This window comes from Saccostrea cucullata, unplaced genomic scaffold, assembly GCF_032062105.1.
Source record: "Saccostrea cucullata isolate Sc308-1 unplaced genomic scaffold, CSIRO_AGI_Scuc_v1 ctg1055, whole genome shotgun sequence".
Taxonomy (NCBI): Eukaryota; Metazoa; Mollusca; class Bivalvia; order Ostreida; family Ostreidae; genus Saccostrea; species Saccostrea cuccullata.
The window spans coordinates 27,501-42,852 of record NW_026929665.1 but is presented as its reverse complement, the minus strand read 5'-3'; the positions used below and the strand labels follow the sequence as shown (position 1 = coordinate 42,852).

The window sequence follows — 15,352 nt, the reverse complement described above, 5'->3', positions numbered from 1 at the left end:
TTAGCTGCAGAACTGTAGCTCTCAGAAAAAACATATATTGATAGACCGGAGAGCTACAGTGCCAACCATTGAAAAAAACTGTATATTTATTGCGCTCAAAAAAGTGCGCTCGGTTATGGATTAATTCTTCCAAATTCGTACCTCAATTACAAAAAAGCTAGATTTCAATAAAGTCCTTACTCCTCTATCAATCACATTTGTTGTTTATATCTGTACGAAGCGATTTAGACCGAATTATCATGCAAACCAAAATGGCAGTATAAGTAGGCAACATTTGATGATCTCAATTTCAGGGCCAGGAGGGCATTTAAAACTATTACAAGGATTTTTTTTGTTGTGGAAACATATGTTAGGAACACACGGTTAGTAATTTTTTGAGATGACAGTTTTAAAAACATGGAGAAATAAATCGAGAACCGAGCGCACTTTTTTGTGCGCAATAAATATACAGTTTTTTCAATGGGTGGCACTGTAGCTCTCCGGTCTATCAATATATATTTTTTTCGGGTACAGTAATTTAATTGTACCTTGATCTCAAATGGAGAGAACTAATATAGGCCCTTTTCCTGCTGTTCAATCCATATTCATATTGTACACTTTGTATATTATGAATAAAATACTTCTTAAACTAAGAGCATTCTCACTCATCACTAGGTAGAATTTGCCAAAATTTAAGTTTGTTGACATAACTAGATTTCAACCATTAATCGTTATAATTATTGAAACTACTAAATCAACAAAGTGCTAAACAACATTTAGATAATTCATTAAGATATGTTTCACATTGTCACTGTCAGGGACAGATATGGAAATATGCATGCTCTCGATAGATAGCCCCCGGTCGCTAGCATAATATAATAATTTTTCAAAGCAGGGAAATCTGTAAGTCTGGATCTTTCGTAAATGTGTATATAGTTAGCTACTCATGAGACACAGACAAACTGTTCAGAAATCTCTATTAGGATTTTGAAGAACAACAGTTCAAATGCATTGCATAGATATATGTGCTTAAAATCACTTAAACTTAATAAGTTCACATAATCTGTAACATACAAGAATGAAGATCAAATATTGGCCAATGTTAATTATTGTTTTGATCTACTTAAAAAAAATAATAATAATTAAAAAAAAAAATCTAGCATTCAATTGCTGTTTTTGTTCTACTCCCATTAGTACGATTCTAGAATGTAGTTTAATTGCGAGTCGGTGTTTAACTGCAGTTCTGTTCTATTCATGATAAATAGTTAGATACTAGGATGTAGTTTAAATACAGGTCAGTGATTTAACTGCTGTTTTGTTCTACTCGTGAAAAATAGTTAGATATTAGGATGTAATTTAAATGCAGGTCAGTGATTTAACTGCTGTTTTGTTATACTCACGATAAATATTTTGATACTCACTAAGGATGTAGTGTAAATACAGGTCAGTGATTTAAGGGGGATGTACGGGGACCTTTAGTGCAGTGAGAACAAAATGTAAACATTTCTTCAAATGGCTAAAATACATTATATTTTGATCAAATTTTAAGTCCTTATGATAAAGATACAATAAATATGCATAACTGAATGCGTGTTGTGCATATATAATCTATACTTTTGCAGAAAAATGCTTTTGATATACTCCTTAGAACTGCGCAGCTGCAGAATTCAGCAGAGCCTTAAAAAATCCAAAAAAATACGCAAACTGTGCATTAATGTTCTCTCTACGACCATTTATTGAGAAAATGTCTAAATTTTGCACTTTTAAATGATAATTTCAAGTTCAAAACAAGGTATCGTTGTCTTCAAAAAGAGTGTAAAGAATCATGAAAGTAGTTCATGGATAGCAGCACGTGGTCTATTTTTAGCACAAAATTTTGTTTTCCAGACCTCTTCTTAATATGGAGGGACATAACAATCTTTAAATGTAGAAGAGAATTACAGTTGCAAAATATTTCAAATAGTTTGAACACTTTTAAAAGAGGATATGTGTTATAGTGTGGCTTGAATTAATTTATTTATTTTTATTATTGTCAAATAGTGTACGTATTGATATAAAAGAAAAAATCTTAAACTCTTTGATTCATGGTAAGGAAAAATGAGTACCATCAAAGTTAAGAATTAAGAGTTTGTAAGTTTGCCACAGATAACATGATATCTATCAAAATTTTAATTATCAACAATGAAACACAAAGAAATTAAACACATAAAATCGATATGAATGACCTTGTTTTAGTACCTACTAGTACGAGGGGTGATCAAAAAGTTCGCTAACTATCTCTACAAAACCACAATTCAGATTAGAAACAAATTTGGTGCACACATAGCCAAACACAAGTTCTATAAATAATATGCTGAATAAAGTTTATCTTACAATGTGAAAATGACGTCATCATGCAGGTACTTGTGACGAAAAATGGTTGTCTCTGTGGAACTCGTTCAACAAACGACTTAAAAATATTTATGGTATATCTAAAACATGCCTTTGAAGTAGCGTATAAGGATTTGTTCACAGTTTATTTAGAAAAATGACTTCATCTAAATTCAATCAATGATTGGATAGATCGTTTTAGTGAAGGAAGGCAGATGGTTAAATATGATACATGTTATGTTGCCCGGTGAAAGCAAGTTTGAAAAGGGATGTGTTTTTACTTAAGCAATATGCTATTAAAGACCTCCAATTTTCACTTTGAAAAATACTTGAATATTTCAACAATAATATAACTATCAAATACCTAAGATATCGTTTACTTTTTGATCACACCCCCCCCCCGTATACTCTGTCAAATAAACATTTACAATTTTCATTACAGCGGAGCAACATTTGAAAAGGAATGAAATAATTCAGAGTGGGTTAGGAGATTTAATGTATAAAAAAAACTTTCTTCTATTTACCCTTTTTGTCAAATTTACAAATTTACAGAGTATAAAAGAAAAAAAAAATCAACATAATTAAATATTTTATACCATCTTTAAAATGACGTTTGGTGGTCCTCTCAACTCAAGGAAAAATTATTGGGTCCGTATTTATAGGTGAGAAAAAATTCCTAAACATTTAAACATATTTGTTGACGAAAGAAAAAAAATATCGTGTAATGAGATGTAAAAAAAATTGCCATTTCTAGGCAATAGATCGGGAGAGAGGGCAACCAAATATTTTTATAACAATTGGTCTTATAAGGCTAGTACATGTTCCATCACATATTTAGTAATGCGAAACTTTTGAATCTTTAGCACTATTTTGAAAAACAAACGTATGATTTTCAAGGGGGGGGGGTAGCCTCTCATTTTTAGCTCACCTGAGCCAAAGGCTCAAGTGAGCTTTTCTGATCAAAATTTGTCCGTTGTCTATCGTCGTTGGCGTCGTCGTTGTCGTAAACTTTTCACATTTTCATCTTCTTCTCAAGAACTACTGGGCCAATTTCAACCAAACTTGCTACAAAGTATCCTTGGGTATAGGGGATTCAAGTTTGTTCAAATGAAGGGCCATGCCCTTTTCCAAGGGGAGATTATTATGAATTAGAGAAAAATTAATGGCATTTTTAAAAAATCTTCTTTTCAAGAACCACTGGTCCCGGAAAGATGAAACTCATATAGAATCATCCTCAGGTAGTGTACATATTGTAGCTTCAAGTTTGTTCAAATCATGACCCCTGGGGGTAGGGTGGGGCCAAAATGGACGATCAAAGTTTTACAGAGCAATATATAGGAAAAATCTTAAAAAATCTTCTCCTCAAGAACCACTGGGCCAGGAAAGATGAAACTCATATGGAATCATCCTCAGGTAGTGTAGATTGAAGTTTGTTCTAATCATGACCCCCGGGGGTTTAAAATTCAAGCCCCCTCCTCCCCCCTTGGTAAACTTTCAGTTCTGATCTGATGTGTGCTTTTTCTTAGCCAATTGCTCAGGTGACCGATGTGGCCCCTGGGCCTCTTGTTTTTTTGCGATGATAGACATAGCAGATGCAATGGACCTTTCTTTGCAAACACTGTGCTTGCTTCTAAATTTCAAAGAAACGACTCAATATATTTTATCAAGCTTCGTATGTTCAATGAGCGAGAGCTTACAACGTTGTCAACATAAGGAGACATGATACGTTTTATGTCCAAACATTACTCCATACAATGTATGGTTCATTGCAAACAATCTAGCTATTTATGTGAGGTGCCTGAAGGAAATCCTCTAACTGCCTATTTTTTTCTATCTAACTGCTAAACAAAATAGACATATGTACCAAATTTTCGAATGTAAGACATGTAATTACAGTTTGTTTTTCATGCACCGCATATTGTTTAACATTTTCAAATAAAATGCTTAGCAACCTCCTTGCAGTGCCCCATTTGAAAATAACTTCTATCGCCACAGAAAAAAGACCCGCCGTAAACACATATGTTTAGGACATATTTTAACTTTTTTCTTGAGTTTTAAAAAAACCAACAAATTATCAAGACTTCTTCCATGAAAAATTAAATATAATCACAGTAATAAACGCATCTATCCACAGCAGATATATGCACATGCCAACCACGTGCTCAGTGGAATGATATTATCGAGGAAATTCGAGCTGTAAACAAAACAGTTTTTCCCGATTTGCTGGAGTGGGGTTAAAATCGCGGTTTTTAATTAATCAGACGATGCGATGCAACAAATAAAAGTAGTAAGTAATATAACCTAATGATAATTATTAGTTATTTCTTGTCTTGATGTTATTATGGTCGTATTTATTCTAAAATCAATGTTATTCGAACTCTGTGTGACAGAGGAATGGCGGACGAAATAAACACATGGCCTCAGGAAGACACCCATATGAAAAATCAAATTTTCAAGAATTATTGATAATGACAAGAAAAAAGCGAAACAAATGGTTGTAGCCATATTATCAATGAATCAAACTAACACCAATTTCAATGCATTTTTCATCTCGTGAATGCTGTAGCTGCGCAGTTCTAACATGATTAATTTCCTCCTAATTAAAACAAAATAAACTTAATTATTTACTAATTTTGGTCTCTAACAGTAGGTAATTAGTGCATTAGCATTTTGAGTAACTTTTGGCTAGTTTAGTAGAGTATTAAGCACATTCTTGGTATTTCTTATTTTACACCAGACTAGATCTAATATGGCTTGTACATCCCCCTTAACTGCTGTTTTGTTCTATTCATGATAAATAGTTAGATATTAGGATGTAGTTTAAATACAGGTCAGTGATTTAACTGCTGTTTTGTTCTACTCTTACAATTAAAAATACCTTAAGGATCATGTTCATTCCCACATTGACAGGTCAGTGAATAACTGCTGTTGGATATCTAAATACGCCTCATCTGACTTTGCTTACTTGCTGGCTCGATAAACAATACTTTTCGATTTGTCATTTACTCTGAAATTAGTTTTCTTCCATACTTACATGTATTACTCAATATCGTTATTTATTAACATTGCTCGGATATTATATTAATGCAATTTATTTTCCTTCATTATATGACATGTAACTACATTCTCGTGATAACTGGTGATGGAATAATTAATGAAAGGTAGATTTTATTTTTCATTTTATTACTTTAAGATGTAATGTATGGAGAGGCCAGTGATTAACTGCCTTCATATAGATTTGATGTGTGCAAGCTCACCTTGGATGGCACGGATGTGATTTGCATGTCACATCTTACATGGATGTGACCTGCATATCACATTTTGTGGCCTATTTTGTTTTGATGTGCCATCTATTTGCTAAATTTTTAATATGATGTTTTGATTGTCTTGTCTTACAGATACTTTTTTCTAGTCATTTTTGGGGGATCAGACATTATCATATTTTACGTAACTGATAAGCAAAGCTTGTGAATCTGATCCCCCTTCTTGTTTGTTAAATTGTTCACATTTATACCGTCATTTTAATAAATGACATTATTCATCAACATGAAAGTGTTTTATTTGACTTTTACAAAATTAGCAAAAACAAGCTGCGGTGATCTTGCCTATAAGCATTAGAAGACATAAATATATTTTTTTCGGAGAGCTACAGTTCTGCAGCTACACGGAAGTTAATGTAAGTTATATATGACATAAAAATGTAGAGTTTCACTATTGCAGTTTTTCACACAATAAATCCCCAGTCGGCCCCCTTATTAATTTCAGGTAAGTGTAAAGTTTTGCGATCAATTTCGTCAGATGCATCCATCGTAAACAATTCAAGTGATTGGTCAACTCATATTATCAACATGGACACGGAAATAGTATGTTGCACGAGCAACCAATCAGGGATAAGAAGAAAGTTCCAGTCATAAAGCTTGCAGTTAGGAGGCTGTCAACTAGATCGTGACGTAACGCAAAACTTCACACTTAATTGCAAACTATAATAATAATATAGATTGCCAACGAAATTGGTTTGTTGTTACTAATTATGAATCCATTGTATTTTCAAAACATAAATTCTGTGAAATTTCATTTCATCTATAGGAGTTCTGGTCGATCAAACAGACCCAATCATTTTTTCTGCATACAAATTCTCATCTACTTAATTAAGTAAAATTCTACAAATTAATGTGTAAAGATTACAGATTAAAGTGTAAAATTTACACATAATATGTGTAATATTCACAGATTAAAGTGTAAATTTTACACTCTAATGTGTAGAATTTACAGATTAAAGTGTAAAATTTATAGATTAAATGTAAATTTTACAGATTAAACTGTAAATTTTGCAGATTAAAATGTAAATTTTACAGATTAAAGTGTACAAATTGAAAAAAAAACCCGATTATAATGTTGTGATGCAGATTGTGACCAAAGTCGTTCGTACCTTTGCAATAAACATCCCCACTATATTATGAAATATCTATTTTCTTCCAAATATGACCAATTTGAAATTTTATGCAGTTGACCAATCATCTATTAATAGAAAATATCTTCCGTATAAATGAAAAAAAAACTTTCGTTTAGTTGTGAAAAATCATTTTAAACATAATAGAAGAAAAAGTAGGGTCGCTGGCAGAACAGTCATACATGTACTTTGTTTTCAGGTCCGTAGGGCGCTTTTGGAAACGGAGGGAACTCCCCAAATTAAACACGTACAGTCATTTAATTGCTGCAGTTTCTAAAATATGTACATTTTCTTTATGATACTGATTTCCCTTTTTGTTGCTGTGAGAGCAAATAATGGCAAATGATAGCTTTGAAACATATATACCAAAGAGTTAGATACAAGTTCAACTCTCTCTCTCTCTCTCTCCCTAATAGGATTTTCAAGTTCAATTAGGGAGTTTACGGTTTTTCTTTTCTCATTTTGTGTGTCAATGGGTTTTTTTTTTAGGTTGGCGTCTGATTTTAAAAACGGTGCTACGAACATGTTTACATTCACAATAAAGGAAATTAAGGTATTGAAATAGACGTTTGGCGAACAGACGATATCTAACGAATCACAGTACATGACACCGGAGGATGAATAGAATCAAACTAGCAGCAGTTGTGCTCGGAAGTGGAATAAAATAATATTTATGGTAAAAACATGTGTCAACTGGATTCAGCTTTTCAAGAGAAACATTTTCTATGCATCCACCGTTAATATAAAAAAAATATAAGATTTTTAAAATATTATACTTTCATGTAAAATACTTGAATCTGATTCGTCGAGAAACATTTGATAAAAAACACTACTACCCGCTGAATAATGAAGCCACGCCCTCCTGTGTAGCAACATGCAGTTAACATTGGCTTGACAACGGATGGTATGACAAAAATAGCGACTGCGCGAAATTTATGCGCGCACGGTTCACTGTAATATGTATTTGTATAAAACATTCAGTATAATATAATAAATATTGCATGTAGTTGAATCAATGTAATATTGAAAATTTTCAACCCTCGAAAACCATTGTCAACCTCGGCTGCGCCTCGGTTGACAATGGTTTTCTTGGGGTGAAAATTTTCAATGTTACACTCAACTACGTGCAATATTTATAAGAGATAACCCAGTAGCCAAAAATTTAAATGTTTTGTTCGTAAACTTGTTTGAGTTAATAAATAAACATAGTAAGGTACATAGAGAATAACCAACATTACTCACAGTTTCACTATAAATAAGTCCATTCCATTTTTTTTCTCTGTTTAGCGTCCACCCATCTTTCAAAAACCTACCTACCTATAAGCAAAAAAAAAAAAAAAAAAAAACACAAGCCAAAACATAACACACAAGCTTAAAAGTTTTTAAAATGACGCCATTCAATTGATTTGATCTCACTGAACTGCTTTAAAAGAAGAAATATCTATTCTTTGGCAAAACCAAGACATTATACATTGTTTCAGTAAAGTGTACACATTGTATTATAAATTTGGCTTAAATTCAACTGTGACAGTGTTTGCTATGACTAAAAATCTAATTTATTTTTTCTCTGATGCAATAAAATAATCTGATATTAATTTATTTTTTGCAATAATTTCAAGTTCGAATGAAAGGGCACATTCACCCACGACCATCGATCCCCATTTCAAAAAAAAAATGCATCAACAAATTTCAGCCCTGCACAAATTGAAATCTAAAAGAAAATTGCACATTTGTCCCGTGTTCAGTTTAGCGATGTGATTTCATAAGCTCAACATGTAAAATAAAAATATTAATTACCGGTAATTTAAAATAAAGATAAATAAACGAAATTAATTCTTTAAAAAATTGATGAAATACCTTGCATCGCAATTATTTTTTAACCAAAAAATTAGGTTTTTTTAGTTGATTGTAGATACTTTTTAAAAAAAAAAAAAAATCAGAATTCGTATTGACTGTTTACTGAGATTATTATCAAAAATTTAAAATTTACCTTCAATTAACAATAAAATGATTTTTCTCCCTCCTGTGTCTGAAACCGATTAGGCGGCAATTCCAAACAAACATTTTTTTAAGGATGGCCTGACAGATGGTTTATATAATTTTCATCAACACCTGATTTTAATAAGATTGATAATATGCCTTTACTGTAAATTAATGATATAATTAGAATCATGTCATTATTTAGGCTTTGGGTACTTTAAAGTTATTTTTATAATAAATATACTATAGTCATGCCCTATTATTAAAAAACTCATACAAAATAAATGCATGTGCAACTTTCAATGTACGTGGCACATGTAAATATTTCATTGGTACTTACCTAGTGCTTCTTTTTGTCATGTATATTTCTTCATAAAAACCTTATTATCCCACCCTTAGTGCTGAAGTCCACGTAACTGACGATACCTACTTTGTTTTTAAACACTTTTTTCAATGATGCAGCACTTGTCACATAGGCAGGAATTTCATAGGATGCAATTCATTTTTAAGTTTATCACATCTATACACAACCTGAACAATCATTTAACTATGGGTAATGTTAAATACTTCACAAGTTGGATTAAAACCCCTGAAAATATCCAAACCACACAGTATTTACTCTTCAAAGTTGCCGTGGGGATCCGGGTTAGAATAGGTCCTCAGTACCCCTTGCTTGTGGTAAAAGGCGACTAAATGGGGCGGTCCTTCGGATGAGACCGTATAAACCGAGGCCCCGTGTCACAGCAGGTGTGGCACGATAAAGATCCCTCCCTGCTCAATGGCCCTGAGTGCCGAGCATAGGCCCAAATTTGCAGCCCTTCACCGGCAATGGTGACGTCTCCATAAAAGAGTTCTTATAGTCTGTTTTTACCCTTGGTGAATCTGAACCAATGTCTTCTGTGGCTATTGAACATCAATCAGGATAAAAACAGACTATAAGAACTCTTTTATTTGAGGAGGTAAACAATTTCGTTACAGGAGCCATATTTAAAACTGAAATTTCAGTGAATATTTCTATGTTGGGATTTACATGTCTAAAAGGTAAGCAATGTAGAAATAAAAGTGATAGAGGGTCAAATAAACAACCAAATGACTTAATTGAAGCGAGCAGCTGTGTGGCTTAGGTGAATTATTCTTGCTATAGTCGGCCGAAGTTGGGACTTGATCTCCAGACATGAAATATATATGGCTGTCCAGAGATTATGCGGGCGTCAGTCCAAATATCTAGCCCAGCAGAATCTCAACAGAGATTACTGTGTACTTTTACTTTCATTTTCATCGATTAAAGCAAAAGATTTCCGAAAAGGGAAATAACTCCTGACAAAAATATGTGTAAATTGAGAGGTTTTTACAAAATTTACAATCAATTTATTTTCTTAAAGTAAATATTACCTCTCCAGTTTTTTCATATGTTCTTCATCAATGTATAAAGTGAAATTCAGAGCATCAGAATATTCCACCAGTGCCTGCGTTTTTTGTGTACACTGTTATGTTCAACCCCCCTTTTTCAAGGCAATTTTTTTCTGTTATTTGGCATTTAACGACAGGTCCAAACATTTTTTTCAAGTTTTTTGTATAGAAAATACAAATTACAAATTATTTCAAAGGAAAGAAAAATAATCACCTTTATTAAATTAAATGTACATTAATTGAAAGAAATACCATTTTAGGCATTTACCACCTATAGATGTGCAAAAACAGGTAACCTGGTTGCCATGGAAACAAGACCAATTGATCACTTTTAATAATAGTTTTGTAAATGGGGCCTATAATGTAATTATTTCACCAAGTTTCAGCAAAATCCGTGATTTTCAATTTCCAGCCCATTTTGATGCTTACAGAGAATGACTCTTAAATGCTTAAAATGCACCCAATATAACATACTATACAGAATTATTTTGAAACATTGACAAAATAAAAAAGAAATTAACTTAATTAATCAATTTCAGGACTCCCGGTGTTGTTTTTTTCTGATATGGGGTGTCAAAAACCAAGGCGCACGCGGACGCTACACATAGAAAAAAAACTTGGAATGGCCTAATTTAACGCAGTCCTATTGTCATATACTTTATATACAGTATGTCAGTGAAAGTTTTATAAAGAGCTCTGCAACTGCCTATTATCTCTATCGATGATGAGACTGACTGAAAATTCATTATCTAACGATCTAGCTTAAATATAAAATTATGGTATAAACCTGGTATTCATGAATCCATGTATCATGAAATAGATTAAAGAAATGAAACAAAAATAAGTAAATCAAAAAGGATAAATATTTCGCAACTTATGCGATAGTTAAATAAAATAATGGTTTTCAGATGTTCTTTAATCTTTATACCTCTTTTTTTCCACAGAGAAAAATGCGAACAATTCAACATTTAAGAAGAGACGACCCAGATACAAATTTAACAACTCATTTTTCATACTAAGAGAAGTTTACAGGAAACTTTGTTTCTTAAAGTTAAGGAGAAAAGGAAAACCCGGATACTTGAACGCCCTTATGGAAACTCTAATAATACTTAAGGGAATTTAATAAGATACAGGCCAATTTCAGTAACCTGCATATTAGAAATCAAGCATACTATTATACTGTTAATATAAAAAACAGAAAATGTGGCTTTGGGTGTCTAAAAATAATGGAAGCAGGAGGATTCCAGCATTCAATATATATTCTATCTGATAGCTTGAAAAAATCTTACCTATTATCTTCTGTCTTCTGAAAAAGTTACGGACAATAAAAAAATATATAATGAGATTTTCATGAAAAGGGATTAAAAAAATTCTGTGTTTGGTATTACAATTAGAAATCTATGTAATCAAATATCTTAAAGCGTTTGATGCTGTTCAGTAAAACTGAATGCAAATGGAAAACCTTTATAATAAAGACTAAACAGGTGAGCTAAATTGAGCATTGCATATTATAAGAGAATCAACTCGCTTAAATTTGAACATAGCCTGATCGAGCGAGCTACCGAGCAGTACCAACCGAAAAGGACAAAATTTATAAGTTTTCAAGCGATTAGATTTCCAAAATGCTCCTTTATCAACTACCCCTCCTCTTTGCCATAGTATCAACGGCTGAACTGACCACGCTCTTGAAAGGCCGGAATTTGACCAGTCTGGAAGAACGTCTATCAAAGACAGAACAACGACTGAAAGCTACAGAGCGAGTCTTAGGACAGCTACTGACAGGAAGAAACGATGTCGATCTGCCATCATTGGATGTACTTGCTCTCAGATCTGGTAAGATTATTTTATAGACGGGATCAAATTGGTTGTTTTATTTAAAGCGACCAAGTAATTGAAAGGATTACATGTGTATTTTGAATTAAAAAAATATTAAATAAAAAGTAAAAAGAAAAGAATTTTTTTTAAGTTTTAATTTTGATTATGTCTTTAAGAGAATATTATTGTTATCAAATAAAAAACTAAGTATAAGAATATGAATTTGAATGACACACTAAGAAAAACAATTGAAATAATTGAAAAACAAAATTCAATTGTCATTAATTTTCATTTTAGGTGTTCTAGTCGATCAGTCAGATCCTGTTCTTTTTTCTGCATACAAATCCTCAACTACAAGCGGTATCAGTACCCGAACAGTCATAAGATTTGAACAGACGTACATCAACATCGGAAACCACTACCACACAGAAGACGGAATCTTTATTGCTCCCCAGACAGGCATCTACATGTTCCACTGGACCATAGCTACAGGAAGCAGTGGTTTTTATACCCAGTTGATTGTCGGAGGTACATCTCGCGCTTCAAATTATATCCCTCATCCAGGAGGGGCAGACTCCAGTTCAGCTATGGTTATCATAAACGTGAACAAAGATGACCATGTCTGGATTCAGATTTATGGATCTAGTGAACATGTCTATGGTGGTAGTAGTGGTGTTGGAAGTAACATACAGTCCACATTTACTGGAATCCTCTTAAGGAAAACTTAACCTCAACAATGAGATACCTTGCTCTCATATTCTGTTAAAATGTAATTAGAAAAGAAATACAGCATTCAATTACATTTATGTCAGTAATAATTAAATTGCTATTGATTTCAGGGAGTACTATATCGAACCTTGTTTGAAAAATTTAAAACACCGAGTTGCTTTTGGTTGATCAAAGCAATAACTGATTTTGTTGAATGTTTATTAAAAAAGCAATTGATGACAATTTTATATATCTGATCGAGAAACACTCTTAAAGTTAATCTTTCACTCCCTGTATTGACAATTTGCAAGAGAAATTTTCATTCTACAGACATTTATGCATCAATAAAAAATTGTTTTAACAAAATAAACGTTTGTTCAAGCGTTATTATTTAATTGAATCTTTCCTACCTCTCTTATTGGTTGATATCCAACAGTGTTACCAAAATACTACGTTATGTTCAACTGCTTGTGACCTTCAAGTTGATTATAGGGATTTATTTTTCTCAAAGTTGAGAAATTCCGAATTCCGAATTGACAGAAATAGTTATGGAAAGCATTTTCAGTTGCTACCGACTTAATTCATCGGTGAACATAACATTAGAAAATATATAATTTTAGAGGGATGTTTGGGGAAGGCTAAGGCTGGCCCTCACTAATATTTTAATAGACTTATACTCCGTAGTCAATACAGTTCCACATCTTCGCCGCTCTCCCTTGACCTACGGTGCTAAAAAGCGAGATTTTTTTTCTCTCGAGTCGTAATTGGAGTAGATTGATATTGTTATACCGATCAAAAATTGCTTTTTTACAATGACGATTATTGCGTTCTAGATATACTGTAAAATCACACATTATCGTGGGGTCAAGGTTTCGTGGTTTTAGGAAAAACTCTTGGTTCGTAGGTTTGATTTCGTGGATGTAGAATTGTTGAGTAGTTATGTATGTCATATTTTACATTTCGTGGTGGACTTGAATTCGTAGGTCGATTCAAACCTCGAAATAACGAAAATTAAATCTCCACGAGAATTTGTGTTTTACGATGCAATACGAAAATATTGTCAACCAAAAGTTTATCAAACTGCATTTCTTGTTAGGAATTTCCCGCTTTTTGTTCGGCACCAATAATTTCTCATCCATTCTAGCTGGATTCGGCAAAAGTGAAGAAAACACACGTTCTGCTCATATACCGGCGTACTAGCTTGCTGTTATTGTATGTTTATGCTTAATCTTCAGATTCTTTAATCACTCTTTAATCACTCGCTCTGTAAATCGTTTTTTCTATACTTATTGCCTCAAATCTTTCCTCCAGCGCAGTGATCGGGTTTTCCCTTTCTTCTAGACAGGTTTATCAATGAATGGTTACTTAAGCAGAAAATGCTTTTTTTATAATCTAGAGGATCTAGAGAGATGACACGAAAAATGTTAACATGATTGCTTCTCTTCGCCATTGGACCATTAGTTACTAAGTCAAAATTGAGATTTAAACAAGTAAAATTGAAAAAAAGAATAGTTGCCTGTAGAAATATAGAATCACGGTGAATACAATTTAAATAGAAAAAAAATAGCCTTTAAATATATAAAGATAAACATTAAGTTAACTATGATGACCTTCATGAAGATGTTTATTGAAGTAATCTATGATATAAATACATTCTATCTGATATACTTTGTATATCACATTATAATATCACTTTTATAAAAATACTATAATCTTAAAGCATGTTAATTGTATTTGATATATCAAGTATTATAAAAATAAATGCTACAATCTTAGAACATTTAGGTATCATTGGCAAATCAGTATAGTCTGTAAACAAATCTGTATTATTTTCAGATAAATACATAATTTAGTAAGCATGAATCGATATACATTCTTTAAAAGATAAGTAAAATTATGAGAAAGACAGCAAAAAGGAAGAAAAAGTGTTGTAACGTTAAGTTCAGTAAAGCATTGTAAAACCAATTCTTTTTATACAAATTTGACTGAAATAGCAATAATACCAATCTGGATTTCTAAAACGACCGAAGACACACTGTAACACATAAATCTTTGTTTCCATTATGCTGAAATCATTTTCTGAAAGTTGATTTAATGTTTCCTACTCAACTTTTAACACTTCCCTTTACCTTCAGTTAAATCAGACAAACATCAATACGGTAACAAACTCAGCATGCAGTTTAAAAGTTCTTAGAGAGTAATCTGTCGCTGCTTAAAGATACTTTCTTTTTACTTTTAAGTTTTATTGCAAACGTGGCTTTCCTCTCTTAAGGTAAGCTAGTTACTTTTCCGTTCAATAGTAATACCATTAAACTTCAGTAACACAAAACGTTTGACAAACTTATCGACAGCAAAAAAAAAAAGCTGTAGAATATTTCCTTTGCTCAAGAACTAAATTATTTCTATAGCTAAACAGGTTCGCGTAATCATGACTTATTTATTTTAATTTTTCATCAAATAGAATTTTTACCTCAAAATCTAACTTTTAAATAATAGCCATAACGATTGTTGGTTACAGCATTCAAAAATTCCATCTTTATTATGTCAGTCAGTGGATTTATATTAAACTAAAAAGTCGAAATAAAAAAAGATATGTGCAGGTTAATTATGAAACTTTGGTAACATCAGAGGTTGGTTCAG

General features: G+C 32.3%; 1 protein-coding gene across 3 annotated transcripts in view; it reads left to right on the top strand.

Annotated features, from left to right (window-relative positions):
- The window catches only part of LOC134281660 (multimerin-2-like), a 28,537-nt gene extending 15,455 nt beyond the window's left edge, over positions 1-13,082 (top strand). The window contains exons 2-3 of one of the 3 annotated variants that reach the window (XM_062764096.1): positions 11,674-12,022; positions 12,302-13,082. In XM_062764096.1, coding sequence (XP_062620080.1) covers positions 11,812-12,022; positions 12,302-12,732 — 642 coding nt within the window. In that variant the 5' untranslated portion in view covers positions 11,674-11,811 and the 3' untranslated portion in view covers positions 12,733-13,082. Of the gene's footprint in view, positions 1-11,636; positions 12,023-12,301 lie in introns of those variants that run through there. The other 2 variants (XM_062764097.1, XM_062764095.1) reach the window with 2 other exon arrangements.
- The last annotated feature ends 2,270 nt before the right edge of the window (positions 13,083-15,352 follow it).